The sequence below is a fragment of the Stylophora pistillata genome, chromosome 11 (genome assembly GCF_964205215.1).
Source record: "Stylophora pistillata chromosome 11, jaStyPist1.2, whole genome shotgun sequence".
NCBI classification, from domain to species: domain Eukaryota; kingdom Metazoa; phylum Cnidaria; class Anthozoa; order Scleractinia; family Pocilloporidae; genus Stylophora; species Stylophora pistillata.
In genome coordinates, this window is record NC_142529.1 from 2,537,501 (window position 1) to 2,562,176 (window position 24,676).

At 38.0% G+C, this 24,676-nt stretch overlaps 1 protein-coding gene and 1 pseudogene across 13 annotated transcripts in view; one reads left to right on the forward strand and one right to left on the reverse strand.

Moving 5' to 3' along the window:
* LOC111344869 (tolloid-like protein 2) overlaps positions 1 to 24,307 on the reverse strand; it is a 41,086-nt gene extending 16,779 nt beyond the window's left edge. For 5 of the 13 annotated variants that reach the window (XM_088739018.1, XM_088739020.1, XM_088739021.1 and 2 more), the window contains exons 1-8: positions 24,186 to 24,295; positions 23,647 to 23,698; positions 23,236 to 23,301; positions 22,650 to 22,806; positions 21,369 to 21,553; positions 20,744 to 20,903; positions 20,008 to 20,180; positions 19,665 to 19,736 (exon numbers count right to left, since the gene is read on the reverse strand). In XM_088739018.1, coding sequence (XP_088595144.1) covers positions 19,665 to 19,736; positions 20,008 to 20,180; positions 20,744 to 20,903; positions 21,369 to 21,553; positions 22,650 to 22,806; positions 23,236 to 23,301; positions 23,647 to 23,698; positions 24,186 to 24,200 — 880 coding nt within the window. In that variant the 5' untranslated portion in view covers positions 24,201 to 24,295. Of the gene's footprint in view, positions 1 to 676; positions 834 to 1,057; positions 1,124 to 1,416; positions 1,469 to 2,125; positions 2,208 to 19,664; positions 19,737 to 20,007; positions 20,181 to 20,743; positions 20,904 to 21,368; positions 21,554 to 22,649; positions 22,807 to 23,235; positions 23,302 to 23,646; positions 23,699 to 24,185 lie in introns of those variants that run through there. The other 8 variants (XM_088739024.1, XM_088739023.1, XM_088739030.1 and 5 more) reach the window with 5 other exon arrangements.
* Positions 6,481 to 11,127, forward strand: LOC148719657 (uncharacterized; annotated as a pseudogene).
* Positions 24,308 to 24,676: the final 369 nt, after the last annotated feature.

Below are 24,676 nucleotides of genomic sequence, written 5' to 3' on the forward strand. Positions count from 1 at the left end.
CTCAGGGGTCAAAGGTTGGAAAGCAATTGCAATTAAAGGAGTACACCAATCATAATGATAATAATCGGAAATTTTCTCCAATTTGATTAAAATCGAACTAGCGGTAGGGGGAAATACAATTTAATAGAATTACTCAAAACAGAAACAATGTAAATAGATCGACCCTGGTAAAAAGTTAATTTGTTTGCTAGGTCGGTGATGATAATCAAACATTTGTAACCAACCTTGATTTTTTTTTGTGGTGAAAGTGAAAAAAAAAACACATAAAACAAAAACAATGGCACAGTTTACGTACACATAACAGATCAGAATGAAGTTATTTGTTTAGAAAAGACAAAAATTGTAATCCACCAATGGAGAAGGCTCCTTTAACCCTTTCACTTCAAAAATAACCAAATGACAATTCTCAGTACTGTCTGCTACACTTTCCTTTCGAATTGAGCTTTGAGAATTAGGTTTTAAGTCAAAGAACATCTCCTAACGATGGTTTCCTTTCTTATCACCTTTCAGCTTAGAAAACTGTTAATATTTCTAAGAGAAATACCTCTCTGGACACTCCTAGGAATGGAAGGACTGACAGCAGAAATGGAAATAAATCAGGTAACGAATGTGAAGCCTGTATGGAGGATGTATAGGAATTGAGTTCTGCTTCGTTTCACCTTCAAACCCCACTTACCCGCAACTGAAGTGCCTCTCGAGATTGAAGTCATTAAAGCTGATGTTCATTGCCTTTCCAGGAGGAATTTTGACCCTGTAAACGCAATTCATGCTATCTGGGTAGTTACTTGGGTACCTGGGACTTTTCAGTTCATTACTCGACGGATTTCCGCATTCTGTAAAAACACAATTATGAATGTCAAGCTTAAGATAGCATGTTCTCCACGGGGAGGAAATTTACGCAATTTATCTTGAACTCGTTTGCACTGTATTTTATAGATAAAAGCTTTAATGAACAATTTTTTCATTAGTTTGAGTCTGTACAAAATCTCTCATTGATGTGTTTCGTTTATTTATTTATTTATTCGTCCATCTATCTCTCCATCGATCAACATCCCACCTGACTGCCTTTTCTGTACTTCACCCGCTTTAACTTCGGAAACAGACTTTCCAATATGCCGAGGTCCTAAAAAACGTATATTTCAAAAAATTAGATTCCATAGAAACTGGCAAATTGTCTTCCATCGATGATGTAGCAAGCTTAAATTGCTTAACGAAAGTAATGCAGAATTTCTCTGGGTTTGCTTAACTTTGCTCTCTATTCGTTCAAGAAAACCCAAACCAATCACGTTTCCCCGGTAATTTGCCTGTTATTACGGTGAGCTGCGATTGGCTATTGACGATGTTAACCTTTGTTGGTGTCTCGACATGATCATACATGAATAGGGAAAAAGGCATTTGAAAAGATTGAACACTTACTGCTAAATGCTGTTGGAACCATAGCAAAGAGAGCAATCACACACCACAAGGTCTGAAAAATAAATAGATATGGAATAACTTAGCTGACTCTTTTGACTGGCTTAGCTAGATTCCAATTTTTCAGAGCGGAGAGAGCTAATGGTAATGGAAAAAATTATAGAGCAAGGAGCCTAGCTGCAGAGTAATGCACGGGCATGGAGGGGACTTCCACTTTTTTGGTCATATCCACTACTGTTTTCTTTTCCCTTTTCCGCTTCCCATTTTTTCCGCTTACCGTTTTTCCCCTATCTGCTTTCGATAAAAAGCGATGTCACGGTCTTGTTATAGGCTTGTCTAACTCCTAGCCCTCACCATAGAGAGATGATTCTCGGCGGGATTTATTTCAGGTTTGATAAATTATGAAACCCGCCCTTTTGGTCATTTTAGGTGGTTTCCAGTTTCTGGTGGGCTCCTATCGATTAGATACTGGACTGCTAGCGGTCAAAGCGTGCACCAAGAAGCCAGAGGCAATGAAAGAGTTGGCAATCAGGGGCGTATGAAGTCATTTTTGGCCTGTAAGCCTGTTCCATAACTCGTATATATAGTGCGGTCAAGGAAGATATATATATATATATTCCAAGAAAAAAAGAAATATTCTGAGAAAAGTTTGCAAGCCCAGGCTTGCCGGCTTAAAATTTAAAGGAGCTACGCGTTTGGCGATCATACTTACTGAATGCATCTTCTGAAGCGCACCAAATTCCGAGGCCTGATTTGCTCAAGAGCAAAAACTCAAATGATGTTTTAGTTAAAATAGGGCAATTTATATCATGATTTTTTCCTTTTTGGACCGTAAGATACACAGCTCTTCTTAATTAATTACGCTCTTCCTCGTCAGTTAATTTGTCGAAGTTAAATTACATTCCAACTTTAACAAAGTGTCTCTATGCGGGAATATAACTGAAGAAACGCGAACTATACAAAGCAGCTGTAGCACAGCTTAATTTGTTAATAAGGGTTTGTATGGTACAGAAAACCTTAAATCTTAGTTAAATGTCTTAGATTTTCTATTCAACTGCGGATACTGACATTGACGCTTCGCGTGAGCGAAGAAAAAGGCATGTTAAAAAAATTTGTTGCTTTAATTGCCATAAAGAAAGATCAACTAAAATTTATCGGTGGTAATTAAAAAGATAATTCGTTTACCTTTTCGGGACGTTCAGTAATTGTTAGGGCAATTCTTTTTTTGTTTTAACAAGTTTGATTTAAAAAATTCAGCGGGGTAAGATTTGACATAGCACGTATACTGTGCTACGTATACTGTAGCACAGTATATGTTCATTTTGGATTTAAAATTTATGATAGTGATTTAGCTTACAAGTGTTTCTATGGATACGAAATCCAAGTGACAGACAAATTTCGCCTGCAAAATGAATCGCCTTTTGCTTTTCTTAAGCTGTCCATACGCAGTTTTTATAGTTCTTAAATTTTACCTATGAATTACAACTGTCTTAACTCTATTTTTGGCGGCCGCTTTGATATAGTGTAGTTGTCAGCATATTCAGCAAGCTAATCTTTAGCCTATCATAAGTTTGAATTGCAGTTTATCGTAATTCCTTTGCCAAATAGCAGAGTTGTGCTGATTCTGCTTCAAAACTATTTTTGTTTAGCTTTTGTAATTAAAGCTCTCCCTAAATTGTTGAACGAATGATTGAACTGAATTAAGTGTTCGTATAAAATGGGCAATACACTAGTTGTAAAACAAAGACAGAGAGATCTAAAAGAGGAGTTGAAAAAGAAAAACGTTGCAGTTTTCTGTACAAAGAAATCAACCTTTAATTAATAAGAAATATACAGTTTCTACAAGAAAAAAATAACTTAAAACTTACATAAAACGCCTTTTAACCCGCTGTGAAATAAGTGACAATTGTTTGTGTGCACAGAGAGTAAATAGGCAGAATGTGAATGTTTGGTTATTTAATGTAACATTCGTCAAACAAAAAAAAAACTTTAAGTGTGCGCATAATATTTTAGGACATCACAATTGCAAATCTATGGATTTCAATCTTTTTTTCAGTAAATCTCTATTGTTGTATAGAATATATACTACACTGATTTGACGCAAAACCATGATATAATTTCAAATTAAGACTTGGGATTTCCAAAGCTTTGAAAAGAGTGGGAATTCTCTTTGAATTAGATAAAGGCTGAATACACATAGATGACTGATTGTTTGTCTCTCCTGTTGTTCAACGTTAATTAAAAGTGAACATCATGCCATGCAAGGACAACACTTACTTCTTGTGAAATTTTGGCTATTTATACAACACTTACTGACATTTATAAGTGGCATTTTGTGATCTCTCGTAGATGTACATTTTTCTTCCCTTTTCAGGTTGACGTGCCAACAAGTATATTTAATCAACTGTCGTATTCCAGTACCCGAAAAGAAAAGTTAGGGAGCGGGAAGATGAGAGGCCCTGGGGACGAGGTTGGGTGGTTGAAAGGGTCGAAAGAATGTTCTAAATCAATCGTTAAGTGCTGTGAAGGAAAGTCCATCATTTTCAAATTAAGAGTATTTTTATTGTCTTTCTTCTCCGTAAGTACACGTTTTCTCGTGGACACACATATGTCACAGACAAATTTGGGCATCTCGTTTTGCATTTCTGAAAAAGTAGAAGAGACTGCGTTATTTATAAGATCGAAAGACGTTTTGAGAACCTTCTTACACTTCTCTTGCTGCACGTTACTTGAGACACTTCGCGACGGTTTGAAAATTATGTAAATGCTTTATTTATAAAATTATGTAATTATGTAATTATGTAAATGCATTATTTATAAAATCGAATGATATTTTGAGAACCTTCTTACACTTCTCTTGCTGCACGTTACTTGAGACACTTCGCGACGGTTTGAAAATTATGTAAATGCTTTATTTATAAAATTATGTAATTATGTAATTATGTAAATGCGTTATTTATAAGATCGAAAGATGTTTTGAGAACCTTCTTACACTTCTCTTGCTGCACGTTACTTGAGACACTTCGCGACGGTTTGAAAATTATGTAAATGCTTTATTTATAAAATTATGTAATTATGTAATTATGTAAATGCATTATTTATAAAATCGAATGATGTTTTGAGAACCTTCTTACACTTCTCTTGCTGCACGTTACTTGAGACACTTCGCGACGGTTTGATAATTATGTAAATGCTTTATTTATAAAATTATGTAATTATGTAATTATGTAATTACGTAATTATGTAAATGCATTATTTATAAAATCGAATGATGTTTTGAGAACCTTCTTACACTTCTCTTGCTGCACGTTACTTGAGACACTTCGCGACGGTTTGATAATTATGTAAATGCTTTATTTATAAAATTATGTAATTATGCAATTATGTAATTATGTAATTACGTAATTATGTAAATGCATTATTTATAAAATCGAATGATGTTTTGAGAACCTTCTTACACTTCTCTTGCTGCACGTTACTTGAGACACTTCGCGACGGTTTGAAAATTATGTAAATGCTTTATTTATAAAATTATGTAATTATGTAATTATGTAAATGCATTATTTATAAAATCGAATGATATTTTGAGAACCTTCTTACACTTCTCTTGCTGCACGTTACTTGAGACACTTCGCGACGGTTTGATAATTATGTAAATGCTTTATTTATAAAATTATGTAATTATGTAATTATGTAAATGCATTATTTATAAAATCGAATGATGTTTTGAGAACCTTCTTACACTTCTCTTGCTGCACGTTACTTGAGACACTTCGCGACGGTTTGATAATTATGTAAATGCTTTATTTATAAAATTATGTAATTATGTAATTATGTAATTACGTAATTATGTAAATGCATTATTTTTAAAATCGAATGATGTTTTGAGAACCTTCTTACACTTCTCTTGCTGCACGTTACTTGAGACACTTCGCGACGGTTTGATAATTATGTAAATGCTTTATTTATAAAATTATGTAATTATGCAATTATGTAATTATGTAATTACGTAATTATGTAAATGCATTATTTATAAAATCGAATGATGTTTTGAGAACCTTCTTACACTTCTCTTGCTGCACGTTACTTGAGACACTTCGCGACGGTTTGAAAATTATGTAAATGCTTTATTTATAAAATTATGTAATTATGTAATTATGTAATTATGTAATTATGTAATTATGTAATTATGTAATTATGTAAGTATGTAATTATGTAAATGCATTATTTATAAAATCGAATGATATTTTGAGAACCCTCTTACACTTCTCTTGCTGCACGTTACTTGAGACACTTCGCGACGGTTTGAAAATTATGTAAATGCTTTCTTTGAATTGGTCATTTCCAGAAATCTTAGTCTTGAAGAAAATATCATTTCATTGATCTCGGGAGCTTTAACCTAGAACGAGGATATTCCACGGTATGACTCATTTATTCATGCGTCAATGCAGATCAGGGGTATTACTTTGTTATAAACTGGATTCCCTTTGTCTTAGAACTCATTTCGATTAAATGTGGTAATAAAACGAAAGCAATCACAACGGCAAATCAAATCGAAGGAAGCATAACCACGGGCTAATGAGACCTCTTAGTAAAAAATCTTAATCTTCCTGAAGCGTTGGGAAAAGCTACACGTCGTTTGAGTTATACATAACATTTGGTTGGTTGACAACCTCGTTCCCAGAGTCTTTAGAGGGCGGGAAGATGAGAGACCCTGGGGACGAGGTTGGGTGGTTGAAAGGGTCGAAAGAGTGTTCTAAATCAATTGTTAAGTGTTGTGAAGTAAAATTAATGCTTCCCCTTATAGCTTATAATTATAAATATTTTTTGTTTTTCATAGCTAGCGTATTGTCTCTGTGAAACATATAAAGGACACAAGTTCGCTATTTAATAGCGAGTAGGATAACGGCTTAAATAATGGTTTGCCCAACGAATGTTGCTTCGCTTCAGATTAACTCCTACATAAAGGGATATCACGACTACCAGGAAATCTAGAAACCAACAGTGAAAGAAAACTCAACCAGAAGAGAGCCTGATAACCCAGTGGACAAATATGCCGTATGTGTGATGCAAGACCAAGAAACCATTGTTGGACATCTGAAGAAGGGAAAGAGTGGACGATTCGCTAAGACAATCTTTTATTTTCTGAGAGTGGATAATAGAAATTCATGCACTGTTATTGTGACAGGCATGCCTGTTAATCTTGGCGACGGTGAAGGGATGCAAGTGCCATGCAAACTTTTGTTTGAAGGAGAGAAGAAATACATGTATTCTTGAAAGAGAGTTCACAAAGCTGAAAGACTAAAATTGGATTTTTCGTCAACTCTTTAGGCACATATATATTCTAATTTCCGACAGCATCTGTTCTTTTTCATTCAGCTGGTAACTTAACTTCGAATTATCGGGGTAAAATCCGACCTAAGGGACCAGAAATTACTTCGAATTAGCGGGGACTTCGAATTATCCGAGTTCGAATTATCCGAGTAAAAATGACCGAGAAAAGTGGGGCAAAACCAAGGGAAATGAATTTTACTTCGAATTAACGGGGACTTCGAATTATCCGAGTTCGAATTATCGGGGTCCAACTGTACTGTAAACGACTGAAATGAGAACGACGATTACAAGTTTGATATAACGTTAATAACCATACTTCTCAGTACGTTCGCTAAAAAAATGTATTGACATAACTTCCAAGAGATTGCAATTTTTCTACTACTCTGCTTATTATTTCAATCCAAATAGATTGGCGTTTCGCGAAGTAGCTTGTTCACTGTTTTTTAGAACTGTAAAGGGAATATAGAATCTATGGTGTGAAAAAAGTAAAGAAAGCCTGTAAAGACCCTACAGAGAAGCTCTAAACATTGCCAAGGAAATGAAAGACGAGGGTCTTGTGTCTAGTTGCTGCGGGGACCTGGGAAACGTTTTCAGATCTGAAGGAAGGTAAAGAGTTTACTATATAATTCAGAACTCTCTCCTGCTACTTTTTCTGTTTTTTTGGAAAGGAGTTTAAAAGACAGTCTTCGCTTCAGAATTTGTTAGATACAAGGGCGTCGCCGGGGGTGCGTCCCCACCCCACTTCGTCGAGAAAAAAAAAATTGATGATAATCAACCTTACAAGTGTCAAAAGGGAGACACAGTATGCTTAGAAAATCTTTGGAGCTAAAGGATTGAGTTTATCTTATCAGTGTGTCTCCACTAATTCTAACCGCCCTATTTCTAAAATAAACAAATTATCACTAACTAACAAGCAATTTTTCCTTCTAGGTACAAAGATGCAGAGCAACTGTTTTCAAAACACGATAAGTACGCATTGAGTAGAGGAGACATCTATGGCCTGGCTATTGCTTCCGGCAATATTGGATTCTTGAAATTTTACAACCGCAAAGAGTTTATGATTCTATAGAGTGCCAGTTCATTGAATACTCCCTTGCCGAGCAAGTGGGTGATTTTGCACGGATGGGAATGGCATTTAACAAAATTGGCAAACTTTATACCAATCTGGGTTACAACAAAGAAGCCGTGGAGATGTTCAATATCGGCCATCGGTGGTGCACGCAGGGCGGCCGATGTTGCTGGCGAGGGAATGGCGTGGGGTAATTTAAGCACGGTTAACAGAGCTTTAAAAAGATTTCAAGATGCGATTGATCACCCTTTAAAGTACAGAGATAATGCTGAAAGGCGAATGGACATCGGTGGAGTAGCCATTATGCAGCATCAGTTAGCCATGGATTACTTCCTTTTTGGAAAGCTGCTGGAAGCAGAGAGGTCGGTTCTCGATGCGCTTCAAACACTGGAGAGTTGAAGATTCGCTCAGAGGTCGGTGAAGAAGACAAATCGAAGCTGTTTAACTTTGAGAAGAACCGAGCATAGGCGTATAATCTATTACAGGTTTTGCTTGTCGCACAGGGGAAGTTTAAAGAAGCTCTTGTTTTAGCTGATGCAAGCAGAGGACGAACATTGGCGGAAATTGTGCGGAAGCGATTATCAGGCTGCAGTGATATATCCAGTGGAGAAGAAACAGTAACTCTTAATGAAGAATTTATCGTCGAATCCTTCGACAATCTTGTCAGAGTCAGTTGTGAGCTTTCCACGACACTTGTGTTTTACTCCATGGTAAAAGAGTTTGACCAATCATGGGTATGTACATGGGTGTTGGAAAGTTTTGCTTGTCGCGCAGGGGAAGTTTAAAGAGGCTCTTGGTTTAGCTGATGCAAGTAGAGGCCGAGCATTGGCGGAAATTGTTCGAAAGCGATTATCAAACTGTGGCAATATCTCCAGTAGAGAAGAAACGGTAATTCTTGACGAATAATTTATTGCAAAATCCTTCAACAGTCTTGTGTAAGTCAGCCATAAGCTTTCTACGACACTTGAGGGGCATATTTCACATGGGTGTATACATGGGTGTTGCGCCCTTCCGGGAGCCTTTATTTCAACAAGAATCTTCTGCAGCACGGTTTGGAGACGAAAGTTGAGGTCAATGATGAATCTATAGTGTCTCTGAGGCGATCTTTAGGCCAAAATCTCAAAAAGAAGAAGTGGCCAAGATTTTGAGATCATGTGGAGAACAAAAGGAGGTTTTCAGGGAGGCTGAGACACATTTTGCAGCACTTAAAGGCGAGGACGTCTTGAGCTCGCTGGAAGGATTCGAACACGAGTTCGCAACGGGTTGGTGAAATTTGTGTATTCTGCCCAAAGCTAAAGATCAAAGAATACAAGAACGTATGATGGCACCTAAAAAAAGCTTTAAAAACTAAAGAGGAAAGACCCTCTGACGATTCAATAGTCAGTCCAGAGAGCTGGCCAGTAGACGGAATAGATGCAGAGAAACCAACCACCAATAAAACGGAGCTTGCAGTGTAGCAAGTCCAAAATCCTACGAAGTGTCGAGTACAGAGGAAGCCCTTTCAAGTGGACATACGAAAGAAAGCAATGTAACCAAGCATAGTGTAGCTTTTGATGAAGACGACGCTATTTCTGATAAATCTCCCCTCGCAGCTGAATGCCTAGAGGAAGATCCTCAGGACAACTCCAACACGCAAAGCCAAATGGAGAAAGATAAATCATCTTTTACAACAAGCGAGGAAAGCATTCAACATCCATTGAGTACTTCTGTGTTTTCGCACTCGTGCGCATATTCAAAGTCCGATAAGGCAAAATCTAAGATATCGATTGCTTCAAAACCAAGTGGCAATCCTATTGACGAAGAGGCAATGACAACAAGTCATGGCGGTTCTGGGGCTCCCACACCAGGCCTTGAACATGATATTACCATCAAGCCTTCAGGTGAGGAATCTAATTCTTCTCTGCAAGGCAACAACAACATTGAAGAAGAAAATGGTGACCAGTTCCCTGTTAAAGTAGGTGGTGACGTTTCCGTGGGCTCATTGTCGGGTCCTTTGAACGATGTTGTAACTGAGGTCCTAGGCGCAGATTCAAAGGTGCAAAATAATGAACCTCAGAATAACCCTGAACTGGATCCTTGGATACCAATGCTGAGCCAACTCCACAAGATTCTTATTGAGCCAGATATTGATTTCCTACCCAGGAAGGAAGAAACTCGACGGGTAACTTTCATACCTCAAGATTTTTTGCTCAAAGTTCCCTTTGCAGCTTTACAAAGGTACTCGAGGAGTCACTATTTCATGGAGGACTTCATAATCTCTACCTCTCCAGCGGTCCACTTTCTCGACTTAGCCTGTGCTTCTCGCGAAACCGTTCAAAAGACCACAGCGCCTCAAGAGCTAACTCTTCTTGCAGTTGGAAACCCCATCATGCCTTTCGAGGAACTTCCACAGCTCCCCTCTGAAGAGCTTGAAGTGCGCATGATCAAACAGATTATCAACTCGCCGATGTCTGAAATTCTTATAGGTTCTCAGGCCCAAAAGGCAGAGGTAATGGAAGTCATGCCAAAGTACAAGATTCTTCCCTTCGCGACGCACGCTATCATCGATGACAGACCCTCACGGAGATTTTACCATGAGAGGACTCATTGTTCTTGCGAAGTCTGGGCTCGAATGTAATGGTATTCTGACAGCCGAGGAAGTGATGGGATTGGAACTAAATGCGAACCTTGTTGTGCTGAGCTGTTGCGAAAATGGATTGGGTAAAGTGACAGGCGATGGACTACTAGGTGAGTTGGTAACATTTTATTAGAATTTCTACGCCTATGTTCTTGTTTGTGGTAGTCTTCTCCTTAGCCTTCCAGAATTTCGAAGACACTTACCAGGCAATCTTATATCATAGGTACCCACACTGTAGTAAGGAGTGTTGAAATGATTCAAGAAGTTTGGGCGCATAAGACTTGGGAGCAAGTTTGAGCTGAGATTGATCGCAACCATGGACTGATGGAAATAAAAAATTTGTGGCTCTCCATATTAATTTCGTTTCTCTAATCGAAAAATTTTTTGGCAGGTCACTTCTTTGCAGTGTTTGAGTTTGCTAAAGAAACAAAAGGGTCAACGGATTAGAAAGTGACTCGATCGCCTCCGAGTAGCGCTTCAATACGTCTACTGAGCAGTATCGTATACTCCATAGGGATACACCACAAAAATTGCTCTCCTTCTTCCACTAGGCTTGTCACGAGCGTTTCTGGCTGATGGTGCTGCTTGCGTGATTGTTACGAACATGTGGCCATGTTCCAGGTATCTCCAGACACTAAAGGAAGCTTTAGAGTCATGCTGTGGTTCTATCTTTACCTTAGAGGAAATAAATTGAATAAAGAAATAGATTGATGTCATTAATGGTGGTAATTGGCATTTGTCTAAATAGGGGAAGAGGAATAAACACAGAAATTTAAGAGACTTTCAGAGGTATGAAGAAAGGCAATTTATTAGAAAAGGGTCGACATTTTGGTTAATACTGTTTGACAAAACCGTTTGGTAGAAAAAAACTTTAAATGAAAACCAAAACCAAAAACACGATACTAAAGAATTTGCGACATCTGTGTGGCACAAATATGATGAACAAAGGTCATTAGCGTTCAACTAAAAATCCAGATATGGACTGAGTGCACAGTCCTACCAAAAGTGTGTAAGTCCTAGCCAAAGATGAACTCCACATCCTCACAGCTTGTGTCACGTTGAGACCAAACTCAGCATTTGCCCTTCCAGGGAGAGTGCGGGAATCCCAAAGCCTTGTATCGTTTGGCACTAAAACGGATTGTTCATGGCACACGCTGACATTATATCGTCGGCGCAACAATTTAGCTGAAAGTTTGGGCGTCAACACAAGTTCAGCCTCTACTACTGTATCGTCCTTGAAACTGTTTCCCATGTGAAATTTCATCTCAATGGTAGACCCTTTCCACGTAGTTCCTAAAAAATGTTATCACAACAAAACTACCTGTGATTAAAATTTCAAAGAGAGTGTAAATAGATTGTAAAAACAACTGTTTTAATGCCAACTTCAAAAAAAACAAACAAAGAAAAGCAGTCTACCATAATTCACTAAATGATCAAGGGAGTAGAATGTTTTGTGCGCACCGGCCAAATTAGAACCCTCTTTTGTTCTTTTTCTAACGCGAAATTTGATCGCGCTCGTTCGTGATCGTTGTCGGCCGAGGGTCGAGGGCGTAGTTGTTTAACACGATGTGCTCTTCTTATTCTTAATACCTTTTTAACAGTGCATTATTGTGCAAAATAAACTCTGCATATGCTTTCTCTAACCAGTATAAAACTGGGTGAGGAAATTAACAATTACTTTGAATTATACAGTTACATCTCTTTTACAATTCATTGTTCACTTGGAGCGCATTGAACGTTAAGTGTTTTACGCACTGACCAACACTCAAGGTCTTACTGATTGAGAATATGCTACCTTTCTATAACATCAAGAAATGGTTAGATATTCTAGTCTTCTCGGATAGGGACGAATAAATGGAGGTCTCGTCTCCTGCAGGAGGGGTAGGAGACGTTAATTTCCCGCGCACGAGATCACTTTGTGATGGATGTCCTTCCCCGGGGCGGGATTGGTGGGTTGGGTTTAGGTGGATGAACCTTGTTGGGGACTAAGCGTCCTATTGTTCTCCCACCTGTACAATGTACAAAAATCTTTAGAAATCCTCAACGAAATTTATTCAGGTGATGGAACCGAAGGTACCTCTTAACATTACGAAGTACCTCTAAAGGACAAGGAAAGACCGCTGAGATACTTTGTGTTCACTTTTTAGGTGGAATGAGAGTGTCAGATACTCTTCAAACATTATAACATAACCAAAGTAAAGCGCGCGCTCTGATTGGTCAATTTAGCTTCCCCCATTTGCCCATGGGTGTACGCTGCTGACGTGAGCAAAGACTATTTTTCCGCGCGCGCTTGTTTTTTCTGGTCGCGTAAGACTTGTTAAATAAAAGGGAACTCTTTAGCTACAATTTATCAATGTTATGTTATAAAATAAATGGTAAACACCACAGCGTACACTATTGAGTTATGGATGCACTTGGGAGGTTTGCTAAGCACTCAAGAAGCTAGAGTCGCTCTCGGCTATCGCCTCGAGCGACTCTTACGCTTCTTTCGTGCTTAGCAACCTCCCGCGTGCATCCATAACTCAATAGTGTACGCTGTGGTGTTTACCATTTTTTAACTGTAGCAAGTGAGTTTTTATCTGATCTCTATAATTAAAATTTTCAGGGAAAAGAGTCGGTCACGTAAAGACTACAGGGAAAGAATTCGTCTGCAGAAAGAAACCAAGACTGAAAAATTCATGCTGGTGACTCTCATAAAATACCATACTAGATTTGAAAAAATATGAATGGTTGTACAATATATAAGCAGCTAGGAAATTTACCCCCCCCCCTGACTAAGTTATGCATGTCTACAAATATATTTATACTTGAACCACTGAGATGAAGTCATCTAGACAATAAACATCAATCAGCGGGCAAATCTGAGACGAAAATTCCTAAAATTTTCAAATCTAGCCAATGAAATGTCGAAGGGAAAAAAACCGATATCAAAACTTGTTGACTAATGCTGGTTTTTAAAACGACATCGTTCAGCGTTGGTTAAAGCCAAGTTCAAGTCATTAATCTCGTAGTAAATCAAATGTGTTCGAGTTGGAGGAATAGTGCCAGGCGAAATAAGAGAATCAATACACGTTGAATTAAGACCTACTCAGTTATCCTTGCTTTCCGTTGGCTGAGGTAGAAAATGCGAAAAAAAAATTGATAAAAAGGCTCACTGTAAAATTTATAACAGCAAAGAGGTCTAGAGTTTAGAATCAAACTCGTGAAGACCTAAAATGATAGTTTTTTTAAGTAGGCGGCTCCGCTTTGAGTAGATGTGCATTTAGTGGCCCGTATGACGTCGCCGTGAATTTCGCGCCAAAAGAAACGCAGCTGCCCAGTTGCAGAGTGTATAAGTTTACCTCAACTCATCCGTACGAGTGATCAACAAGAAATTCCAAACACGATGAAAATAGGAAATTTATCCAAGGGGAATCAAAGGGAGGCGTTCAGGTACGATTCTATTTGTTACTGAACACTAAGACGTCTTTTTCAGTGTATACAAAATGGACAGGTTTGCCTCTAAACCTATGAAATTTATATCAGATTCTTGTACTGTGCGAAATTCTTTGTCGTAGGCAGCTATGGTTGACTCGGGTCTTTCGTGACGTCGAGAATGAAACGTTTACTGAGTGTTTGAATCATATACTCGCCAAAATGAATCAGCCACTAAAAATAGTTTTATAAAGCTGAAGTGTCCAGCGTTAGCCCTTCGCTCGTAACGTCAGTCTTAGAACTTCCTTGCGGAAGCCAGTTCATGATCACACCAACACAGTACCGTAAATTGTGGGAAAAATCAGAGTCCAACAACTTTATGCCATATGTTCTTTTATTCACTTCTTTGATTAAAATATGCACACCCAATCCCCACAGCTTAGCTATTATTGAGCATTTTTAGAATATCTCGGGTTCATTTTCTTTCTCTACGCTTATTTCTCTTCTAGCATCACCTTTCTTCTTAGTGTTTTTAGTTGCTTTGATTCTGTCAATGTGATCTGTGGACAAAAAGAAGAACTTTTCTTCAGTCATAACACATATCTGTTTCTAGATTTTAATCTTTCTATTGTCATTCAGTGACGCATGGTTGCAGGCTTGGAGGGTAGAATCGCAATTTCAATCTATCTAGCTTCAATCCCTCCGAGCTTATTTACCAGACTACTATTCAAGCAATAGTTAACTATATCATCAGATGTAGCTATAGTTTCCTTTTACGTGTGCTCAACACAGTTAATTATCGGGGCTGTTGTGCTATATTTGTTGTTATCTTTGCAACAGCCAGTTATTACTATTTGTGGTTTTATTGTTATAGCTTTAGTTTAGATTTACATCTTCCTCGCGTGCGTACAAATTGGGGCAAGCAAACTTTCATTTACCAAGCCTCTAAGGACTGAAACAACTTAGACAATGACATTAAAAACAGCAAATCATTGTCCTTCTTTAAGGCAAAGCTTAAAAGTTTGTAACTAATGCGCTATCTCATTGTTGAGTTATTTTAAAATTAATTTAATATTGTAATATCAATTTTTTTTCCTAAGTAATTTTATTTTATTATTTGCAGGGCCCCACTGAAAACCGCCAAGGCGAGTGGGCTCCCTGGATAAATATCATTATTATTATTATTATTATTATCATTATTATTATTACTTGATATCCTTACCAGTGAGCTTTCTTAGCATTCCGAATAGCAACTTTCCTTTTAAGGGCACTTCTCTTGTATCGATCTAGAACAGGACACATAGACTATGTCTAGACCTGAACGAATATATATAATTTTCATTTTGTTATGGGGTGCCCAAGGAATGTTACCGACCTTCTTTGATTTGCAGTCGTGTTATCAGATTGTCAGCCTTCTTTTCCAACTGGCGAATCATCTCCACACTCCCAACGTCACGCTTCTGCCTTCCTTCAGCCTGCAGTGCATCGTGGACATCGGCAACAGCTCTTTGGACTCGAGCTGTAGGTTGAGAAACAAGAAAGTTGACTTAATAATTATAATTCGTTTTTGCTTTCATGCAATCATGAATTTGTAGGGAAGTTTATGGTGGAACATTTATGCATTTGTCTTTTTCCTCACCTATTCATTCATTTATTCCATTGTTTGTTCGTTAGTTTGTTCGTCCGTTTGTTGATTCCTTGTTCTTCAATAGCTCGTTTGTTGACTAGTTCGGTTGGTCGTTCATTCATTCCTTGGTCTTCATTGGCTCGTTCGTTCGTTTGTTCGTCCGTTCGTTCATTCTCCGCTCGTCATTCTTTTGTATGTTCGTTGGTTGGCTTGCGTCTCCGGTTTGGTCATTTGTCCATTCATTGTTTATCGATGTGTTCGTTTGTTTCATTACTGGTGCTCATTCTTGGTTCGTTCGTCCATTAATTGAATTTTTCTTTTGAAGACTGATGCTGTTTGTTTACATCTTCCCAAACAAGATGAACTTTTTAGTCAAAGGCTTGATTTTTTTTAATACATTCTAAATGCATACGCACATTAAAGCTTAATTAAACGACCTACCTTTGTATTCCCTGACGGACACACTGGAATTGGTGGGAACCTCGTTGTTCACAACATACTCCATCTGGAGGGGAAAATTATCGAGATTTAACACCTTAATGGAGCTACGTCACGTTATCTTTTAGTTTTACTCAGTTTAGCGGGTCGTCGAAAAGTGGTAGTCTTGCACTGTACATGTGCAAGTTCGAAAATTTAAGCTAAATTTTTCAATTTGGGCAAAATTTTATATACAGACTGCAAGTCATCCAATGTCTTTGCTTGATCACGTAATTGGATTGTTTGAAATGAAGTGTAATCACTATTATCTTCATCATCGTTATCATCTTCTTCATAATGGTCGTAAATGTATTGTTAAGCGCTTTTGTTATAGTACAGTTCTTGACACAGATGGCCTATGTCACGCAGGATGGTTTTCATTTGGACACTATGGTAAAACTTGTGTTATGTATCAAGAGAATTATATCAAACAGATCCAAGGGAAAAACCTAAATGCTTCTTCAAAATATCTTAGTCGGAGCTTTCCAAATCAACCTCTATTATCTGACACTATTCTATAAGCGTTTTAGGAGTAGTCTCTTAGTTCTGTGGATAGGTATTCTGGTCAAAAAGCACCATTAAGGAACTCTTGTAGTTCACGGAGACAATTATGAGATCTTCATCGTTACTATTCCTGACGATCTGAGTTTATTTAACTCAATATTATTACCTGATTTAAGAGGTATCGGAACACGTTGATAAGGTACTGAAGTTTACTAAAAATTGAAACGAGAAAAGACTCCTTTATTGGCAAGCAAAGCATAATATCATTACCTTATCCGTTACTCCTAAAGCAAGTATTCAACGGATTTATACCCATGACTTAAAAGTGCAATAAAATACAGTAAGTTTTGCTCAACAGCATATTGAATATTCGGTATTTCGGTTCTGTTACTTAATAATGGGAACTAGATAATAATCTTAGATTATTGGACGCAGCGTGGCCGAGTGGATAGGGTGCTGGACTAGTAATCCGGTGGGGCGGGTTCAAGTCCCTCCACCCTGCCACTTACTGGACTTATTCTCGGTTTCCCCTGGCTCAACTCCTCGGCTGCGCTCTGTAAATAGCCGACTGGTCTGCTATTTGCAGTAGTGGGGATTATTTATATAATGAAAAGAGAAAGAAAAATTGAAACTCAGATTTAGCGATTCACCTCTTTGCATCGGGGGATGGTCCAATGGATGGAAACGCAGCTGTTACAAAAGATCCAGAAAAGGTTAGAAAGATTATTTGACACCATGCCCTCGCATCTTAGATTAAACTTACATCACTGAAAATAACGCTTGAAATTTGAGAGGGTATTTTTATTTTCTTGTGAAACTTTATTTAAAAATTGCACATTACTAAATTTAGCACGAGTCGACAGTTATCTAAGCTTCATGGAACACATTTCTCTAAAATTCTGGCGTTTGAATAAATTCACGTCGTTGTTTTCAGCATTAGGGACATGCTAAAGAAATAAAACATTTTACTTGTTAAACAAGTTGAGGACAAACTGCAACGAATTTCGTATCCTTGCTCCTGTATTTGAGCTATAGCGTAAAACGTGATAACTGTTATTTTCATGAGGTTCAATCGAGATGAGGAGAGCTAAAAATATAATCTCTACGAAATCCTACAATACTTACTACCAGCCGTTGGATAAACCGAGCTTGGTCTTGGTGTGGTGAAAACTAATTGAAGGGGAAAAAACATAAACGAAAAAATTATACTTAAAACTATAAAAGAGGAGACCGATGAAATAAGAATTTTTCTCATCTCTGTTTTCTACAATATAATCTGATTAATTCAACTTTAAAACATGGTTTGAAACATAATGTCATCTGTGAAACCCCAAGAGATCCATTTCTATTGTAGTTGAATCCTCGATTGTCTTTCATTTGTTCATGAAAGGTAATACAACTTAAGACTCACTGATCGAGAAGATAAACGCGCTGCAAGGTATGATCTCTGAGAAATCCAAGTTTACTTACTAAAGGGCGGAATCGGTGGTAATTTACTGCTATTTCCTGAAAAAGCATAACTATCACAGAGAAAATGATACTTCGTAGAACGGTTTTTAATATGTACCATAATGATTTCTTTCTTTTAAACATTATGCAGATTAGATCAGCAGGTAGATCAAACGCATATTTAGCAGAAAGATCGCCTAGTTTCATGTTTCAACCCTCCTTTACTCACCAAACATGAGCGATGTTTTCCTCATACATCCAAACTTTGCTATTAGTTGAATTCAAACCATAATAGACAAATAATCATCTTATAAACGGCTTATCTGTCGGTTTGGTACGCAGTTATCAACGTTTTCGGGTCAAATTGAAATTTGAAGTGGTGGTTTGTGAAGATAGAAAAGTGATAATTAAGAATTTAAACTCAACCTACAGGAATAGGGTCAATCGAACCCAGGTGACAGTGGGAAGAGGCGTCCTAACCCTACTCCCCTCATTTATTTCTATAGTATGACATTTACCACTGTTTACAGATGAAAAGGTCAGGTTATATCCTCTTTCCCTTTCAGAGCCATCGGAATGGAAGGTTATCACTGCATAACGTCCAGTCACAGATACAGTCCGTCCAGTCTTGACGCCACAGTACTTCCCAAATGTGACGTTCCTTTCATTGGTAATCCTCAGATAGTCATATCTTTTGAAAAAGACAAACAATAATTGCGATGTGTTTATCAAATGCTATAAAGTAAGACTGCAGTGGGACGTTACAAAACTATCGAAATAATTGATAATTACATTAAGACTTCCTACCCTCCTGACTCAGAGAAAAGGATCCAGCCAGTCTACTTACTGGAGTGGCCTTGGGGAGGAGGGGGTGAGAAATGGGAACTTTATCTCTTTTACCAGAAAATGAGATTTTAGTTACAACGCGATAGAAATCTCGGGCCCATAATCTAACTGATAAAGATAACATTGCAGTGTGACTAGGTATTGGATTTGGACAAAAAATTGACCATGGAATATATCTTTTTGAGGTAGTCATTTCCCTATCCCATCGGGACCCTCATAAACCATACTCTACACTAACAGCCTGCACCGAGGGTGCAGCACATTTTTCTTACTTTTTAATCCCCACCAGCCACAGCCCTTACCCCTCCTTCCAACCCATCCAAGTCTAGTATCGCATGTCCTGTTCATATGGAAGAAGTGATGCATTACGCTACTTTTGCAACATGTTTTCCTCACACCTCACTTACCTGCAACTAGGATGTGACTCGACTTCAAAGTCCCTGAAGTAAATTCTGAGCGTCCCACCAGGTCGGATGTAAACCCTATAAGTACAGTCCATCCCATTCGGATAAAAGTTTGGATATCCGGGACTTGTGAGCTGATTATTTTGCACGTATCCACAACCAACTATACAAAAAAAATAGATCTTTTAAAATATAAAAGAAATAGTGACACAGTTGACTTTTACAACGGTCACTAAGCTAATTTAAATGTTGTCTTACTTTTATGTTCTTACCTTGTGGTGGTGCTGTGGTATACCAAGGTCGATTTGTGGTGTTCACTGTTGGTGGAACCTGGGTAGCATTACCTGATGAATTGAAAACAAATACAAGAAGGAAAAGATAAAATAAAATTACAAGAGGCAAACTGTAAAGTGAGTAGAAGTTACTCGGAAAAGAGAAAACATCGACACGATGGAATTTTACAGCCTTCATGAAGCGAATTTGAATGGTGTAGTACTTTTGTGTTCTTACCGTTTGGTGGTGCTGTGGTAAACCATGGAGGATTTGTGGGGTACCCTGTTGGTGGGCCCTGAGTACCACTGCCTGGTGAGTTCAAAACGAACGCAACGATGAGAAGGAATGATAATATTACAAGAGGCTTATTGTGAAGTAAACAGAAACTACTAAGGAAAGTTAAGTTATTGTTGGTTTAACCGTAAGGGGGTCGGTATCAGATAACTTGTAGAGAAAGCTTTAGAGTTAAGACGATAATCAAGAATTAACTGAACCCACATGAATCCTGACAGTCGAACCCAGGTGACAGTGGGAAGAGGCGTCCTAACCCCACTCCCCTTATTTATAGTATGACATTTACCACTGTTTACAGATGAAAAGGTCAGGTTATATCCTCTTCCACTGAAAGAAGTATCTGAGTGGAAGGTTATCACTGCATAACGTCCAGTCACAGATACAGTTCGTCCAGTCTTGACGCCACAGTACTTTCCAAATGTGACGTTCCTTTCATTGGTAATCCTCAAATAGTCATATCTTTTGAAAAAAAATAGTAATTGTGATGTGCTCATCAAATGCTATAAAGTAAGACTGCAGTGGGACGTAACAAACCTATCGACATAACTGATAAGTACATTAAGACTTCCTACCCTCCTGACTCAGAGAAAAAGGACCCAGCCAGTTTACTTACTGGAGTTGCCTTGGGGAGGAGGGGGTGAGAAATAGCAACTTTATCTCTTTTACCGGAAAATGAGATTTTAGTTACCACGCCATAGAAATCTCGGGCCCATAATGTAATGGTTAAAGTTGAAATCGCAGTGTGACTTGGTACTGGATTTGGACAAAACATTTACCAGCGAATATGTTTTGTGAGGTGGTAATTTTCCTATCCCATCAGGACCTTCAAAAGCCATACCCTACACCAACAGCCTTCCAGCACCGAGGGTGCAGCACATTCTTCTCGATTTCTAATCCCCACCAGCCACAGCTCTTGCCCCTCCTTCCAACCCATCCAAGTGTAGTAGCGCATGTCATGTTCATATGGAAGAACTGATGCATTACGCTACTTTTGCAACATGTTTTCCTCACACCTCACTTACCTGCAACTAGGATGTGACTCGACTTCAAAGTCCCTGAAGTAAATTCTTAGCGTCCTGCCAAGGGGGATGTAAACCCAATAAGTACAGTCCATCCTATTGGGATAAACGTTTGGATATCCGGGACTTGTGAGCTGATTATTTTGCAGGTATCCACAACCAACTATACCAAAAAAAAAATAGGATTTTTTAAAAGAAATTTAAAAAATAGTGACACAGTTGACTTTTACAACGTTCACGAAACTAATTTAAATGTTGTAGTACTTTTGTGTTCTTACGTTGTGGTGGTACTGTGGTATACCAAGGCTGATTTCTGATGTACACTGTTGGTGGAACCTGGGTACCATCGGTTGCTGAATTGTAACAATGAGCCGAGCTGTAGGAACTCGCTGGAGTCCAATGATTCGAGGGTAACCCAAAAAATGGCTAAGTCCGCAGGCAGTTTGCGCATGTTGAAAATAATAGCCTTCATTTTTCGAGTTCTTTATTTTATAATCCATTCGAGTTGATCTCCACCACCCTTAACCATTCTCTCTCCTTTTCACAATATTATATCTCTAATGATGTTCTATGTTTAAATTTTTTTTTAATTTAAATTTATATAAAAACAAAACGTCACGCTACTTACAGCCGGTAGGGACAAACGTGAATGTTAAGTGGTATCCTCTGCGTGTGACACTGGAGTCTGACTGAAATGTGAACACAGCGTACTGACCAGTGACGAGGACGGTTCCAGATCTAACACCACAATACTTTCCATTGAGCCCACCAAATGTCTCACTTTTTTCGTTTGCAATCTTCAAATAGTCATACCTGTTATGAAAAAGGTTAAATCAAATTTCTCTACAAATTAAAAGCCTGAGCAGAAGCCTAATATGGGCTCCTGACTTGAGAAACGGTCAAAATGGCTGACAAATAATTATAGAAATGTTACCTTCACCACCAAATAGTATATTGAAAGTGATGTGGTTGACAATATTTATATGCAAATAGGACTTAGTCATGTAATTGTCGTAAAAGGAGTTATTAAAGTTAACTGTATTTTCGATCACCCCTAACCCTTTACACCCTACCGTCAGCATGAAAATTCTCGACACTGTTCTCGTTACCTTTCTAGAGGTGCTGAAAAGGAGAATTTTTTTAATAATCAAGAGCTTCTTTAGTTGATGATCATTTCCTTTATTCTCGTTACGTTAATGTGTGATACTGGGGTGAGGGTGAGGAGAAATCACATGCTAATCACTCTCAGGGGTCAAAGGTTGGAAAGCAATTGCAATGAAAGGAGAACACCAATCATAATGATAATATTCAGAAATTTTCTCCAATTTGATTAAAATCGAACTTGCGGCAGGGGGAACCACAATTTAATAGAATTACTCAAAACAAAAACAATGTAAATAGATCGATCCTGGTAAAAAGTTAACTTGTTTGCTCGGTCGGTGATGATAATCAAACATTTGTAACTAACCTTGACTTTTTTGTGGTGAAAGTGAAAAAAAAAGAAAAAAAAAAAATGGCAGAGTTTACCTACACATAACAGATCATGATGAAGTTATTTGTTTAGACAAGACAAAAATCGTAATCCACTAATGGAGAAGGCTCCTTTAATCCTTTCACTTCAAAAAAAACAAAATGACAATTCTCAGTACTGTCTGTCATACTTTTCCTTCGAAATGAGCTTTGAGAATTAGGTTTTAAATCAAAGAACATCTCCTAATGATGGTTTCCTTTCTTATTACCTTTCAGCTTAAAAAACTGTTGATATTTCTGAGAGAAATACCTTTCGGGTCATTAGGAATGGAAGGACTGAACGCAGAAATGGAAATAAATCAGGTAACGAATGTCAAGCCTGTATGGAGGATATATGGGAATTAAGTTCTGCTTCGTTTTACCTTCAAACCTCACTTACCTGCAACTGTGGGCGTTCTCGAGATTGAAGTCATTAAAGCTGATGTTCATTGCCTTTCCAGCAGGAATTTCGACCCTGTAAACGCAATTCATGCTATTTGGGTAGTTACTTGGGTACCTGGGACTTTTCAGTTCATTAATCAACGGATTTCCGCATTCTGTAAAAACACAATTATGAATGTCAAGCTTAGGATGGCATGTTCTCCATGGGGAGCTAGGTTACGAAATTTATCTTGAACTCGTTTGCACAGTATTTATAAGATAAAAGCTTAACTGTATATTTTTTTCATTTGTTTGAGTCAGTACAAAATCTCTCATTGATGTTTTTCTTTTATTTATTTATTCGTCCATCTATCTCTCCATCGATCAACGTCACACCTGACAGCCTTTTCTGTACTTCACCCGCTTTAACTCCACCCACATGAATCGGGTCAATCGAACTCAGGTGACAGTGGGAAGAGGCGTCCTAACCCCACTCCCCTTAGTCATTTCTATACTATGACATTTACCACTGTTTATATATGTAAAGATCAGTTTATATCCTCTACTTCCTCGTCCATCTATCTCTCCATCGATCAACAGCTCACCTGACTGCCTTTTCTGTACTTCACCCGCTTTAACTTCGGAAACAGACTTTCCAATATGCCGAGGTCCTATAAAACGTTTATTTAAAAAAAATTAGATTCCATAGAAACTGGCAAATTGTCTTCCATCGCATTTAATAAAGATAAAAATATAAGATCATTGCTGTATTTTAAATACTCTCGATAATATAGCAACTTTAAAGTGCTTGACGAAAGTAATGCAGAATTTTACTGGTTTTGCTTAACTTAGCTCTCTGATTGTTCAAGAAAACCCACACCACTCACGTTTCCCCAGTAATTTGCCTGTTATTACGGTGAGTTCCGATTGGCTATTGACGATGTTAACGTTTGTTGGTGTTTCGACATGATCATACGTGAATGAAAAAAAGTCATATGAATAAACTAAACACTTACTGCAAAACGCTGTTGGAACCAAACCAAAGAGAGCAATCACACACCACAAGATCTGAAAAATGAATAGATATGGAATAACTTAGCTGACTCTTTTTTAATTACTGGCTTTCTTTTTTAGCTAGATTCAAATTTTCAGAGTAGAGAGAGCTTATGTCACTGAAAAACATTTTACACTTAGCAAGGAGCTTAGCTCCAGAGTAATGTACGGGCATGGGGTTTTTCGGCTTCCCATTTTTTCCGCTTCCCGTTTTTCCCCTATCAGCTTTCGATAAAAGCGATGTCAGGGTCTTGTTATAGTTTTGTCTAACTCCTTGCCCTCACTGTAGGGCGATGATTCTCGGCGGGATTTAGGGTTTGATCAATCATCAAATTCGCCCATTCGGAAATTTTAAGTGGTTTCCAGTTTCTGGTGAGCTCCTTTCGATCATGACTAGACTGATAGCGGTCAAAGTGTGTATCGAGAAGCCAGAGGTAAAATAAATATTCCGAGAAAAGTATGCAAGCCCAGGAAGCTACGCGCCTGGCGATCATTTACTTACCAAAGGCGTCGACATCCTCTGAAGCGTACGAAATTCCGAGGTCTGATTTGCTCAAGAGCAAAAACTCAAATGATGTTTTAGTTAAAACAGGGCAATTTATATCATGATTTTTTCTTTTTTGGACCGTAAGATACACAAATCTTCTTAATTAATTACGCTCTTCCTCGTCAGTTAATTTGTCGAAGTTAAATTACATTCCAACGTTAACAAAGTGTCTCTATGCGGGAATATAACAGAAGAAACGCGGACTATACAAAGCAGCTGTAGCACAGCTGTATTTTAAGGATCTGTAGGGTACAGAAAATCTTAAATCTTAGTTAAATGTATTAGATTTTCTATTCAACTGCAGACACTGACATTGACGCTTCGCGTGAGCGAAGAAAAAGGCTTATTAAAAAAATGTGTTGCTTAATTGCTATAAAGAAAGATCAACTAAAATTTATCGGTGGTAATTAAATAAATAATTCGTTTACCTTTTCGGGACGTTCAGT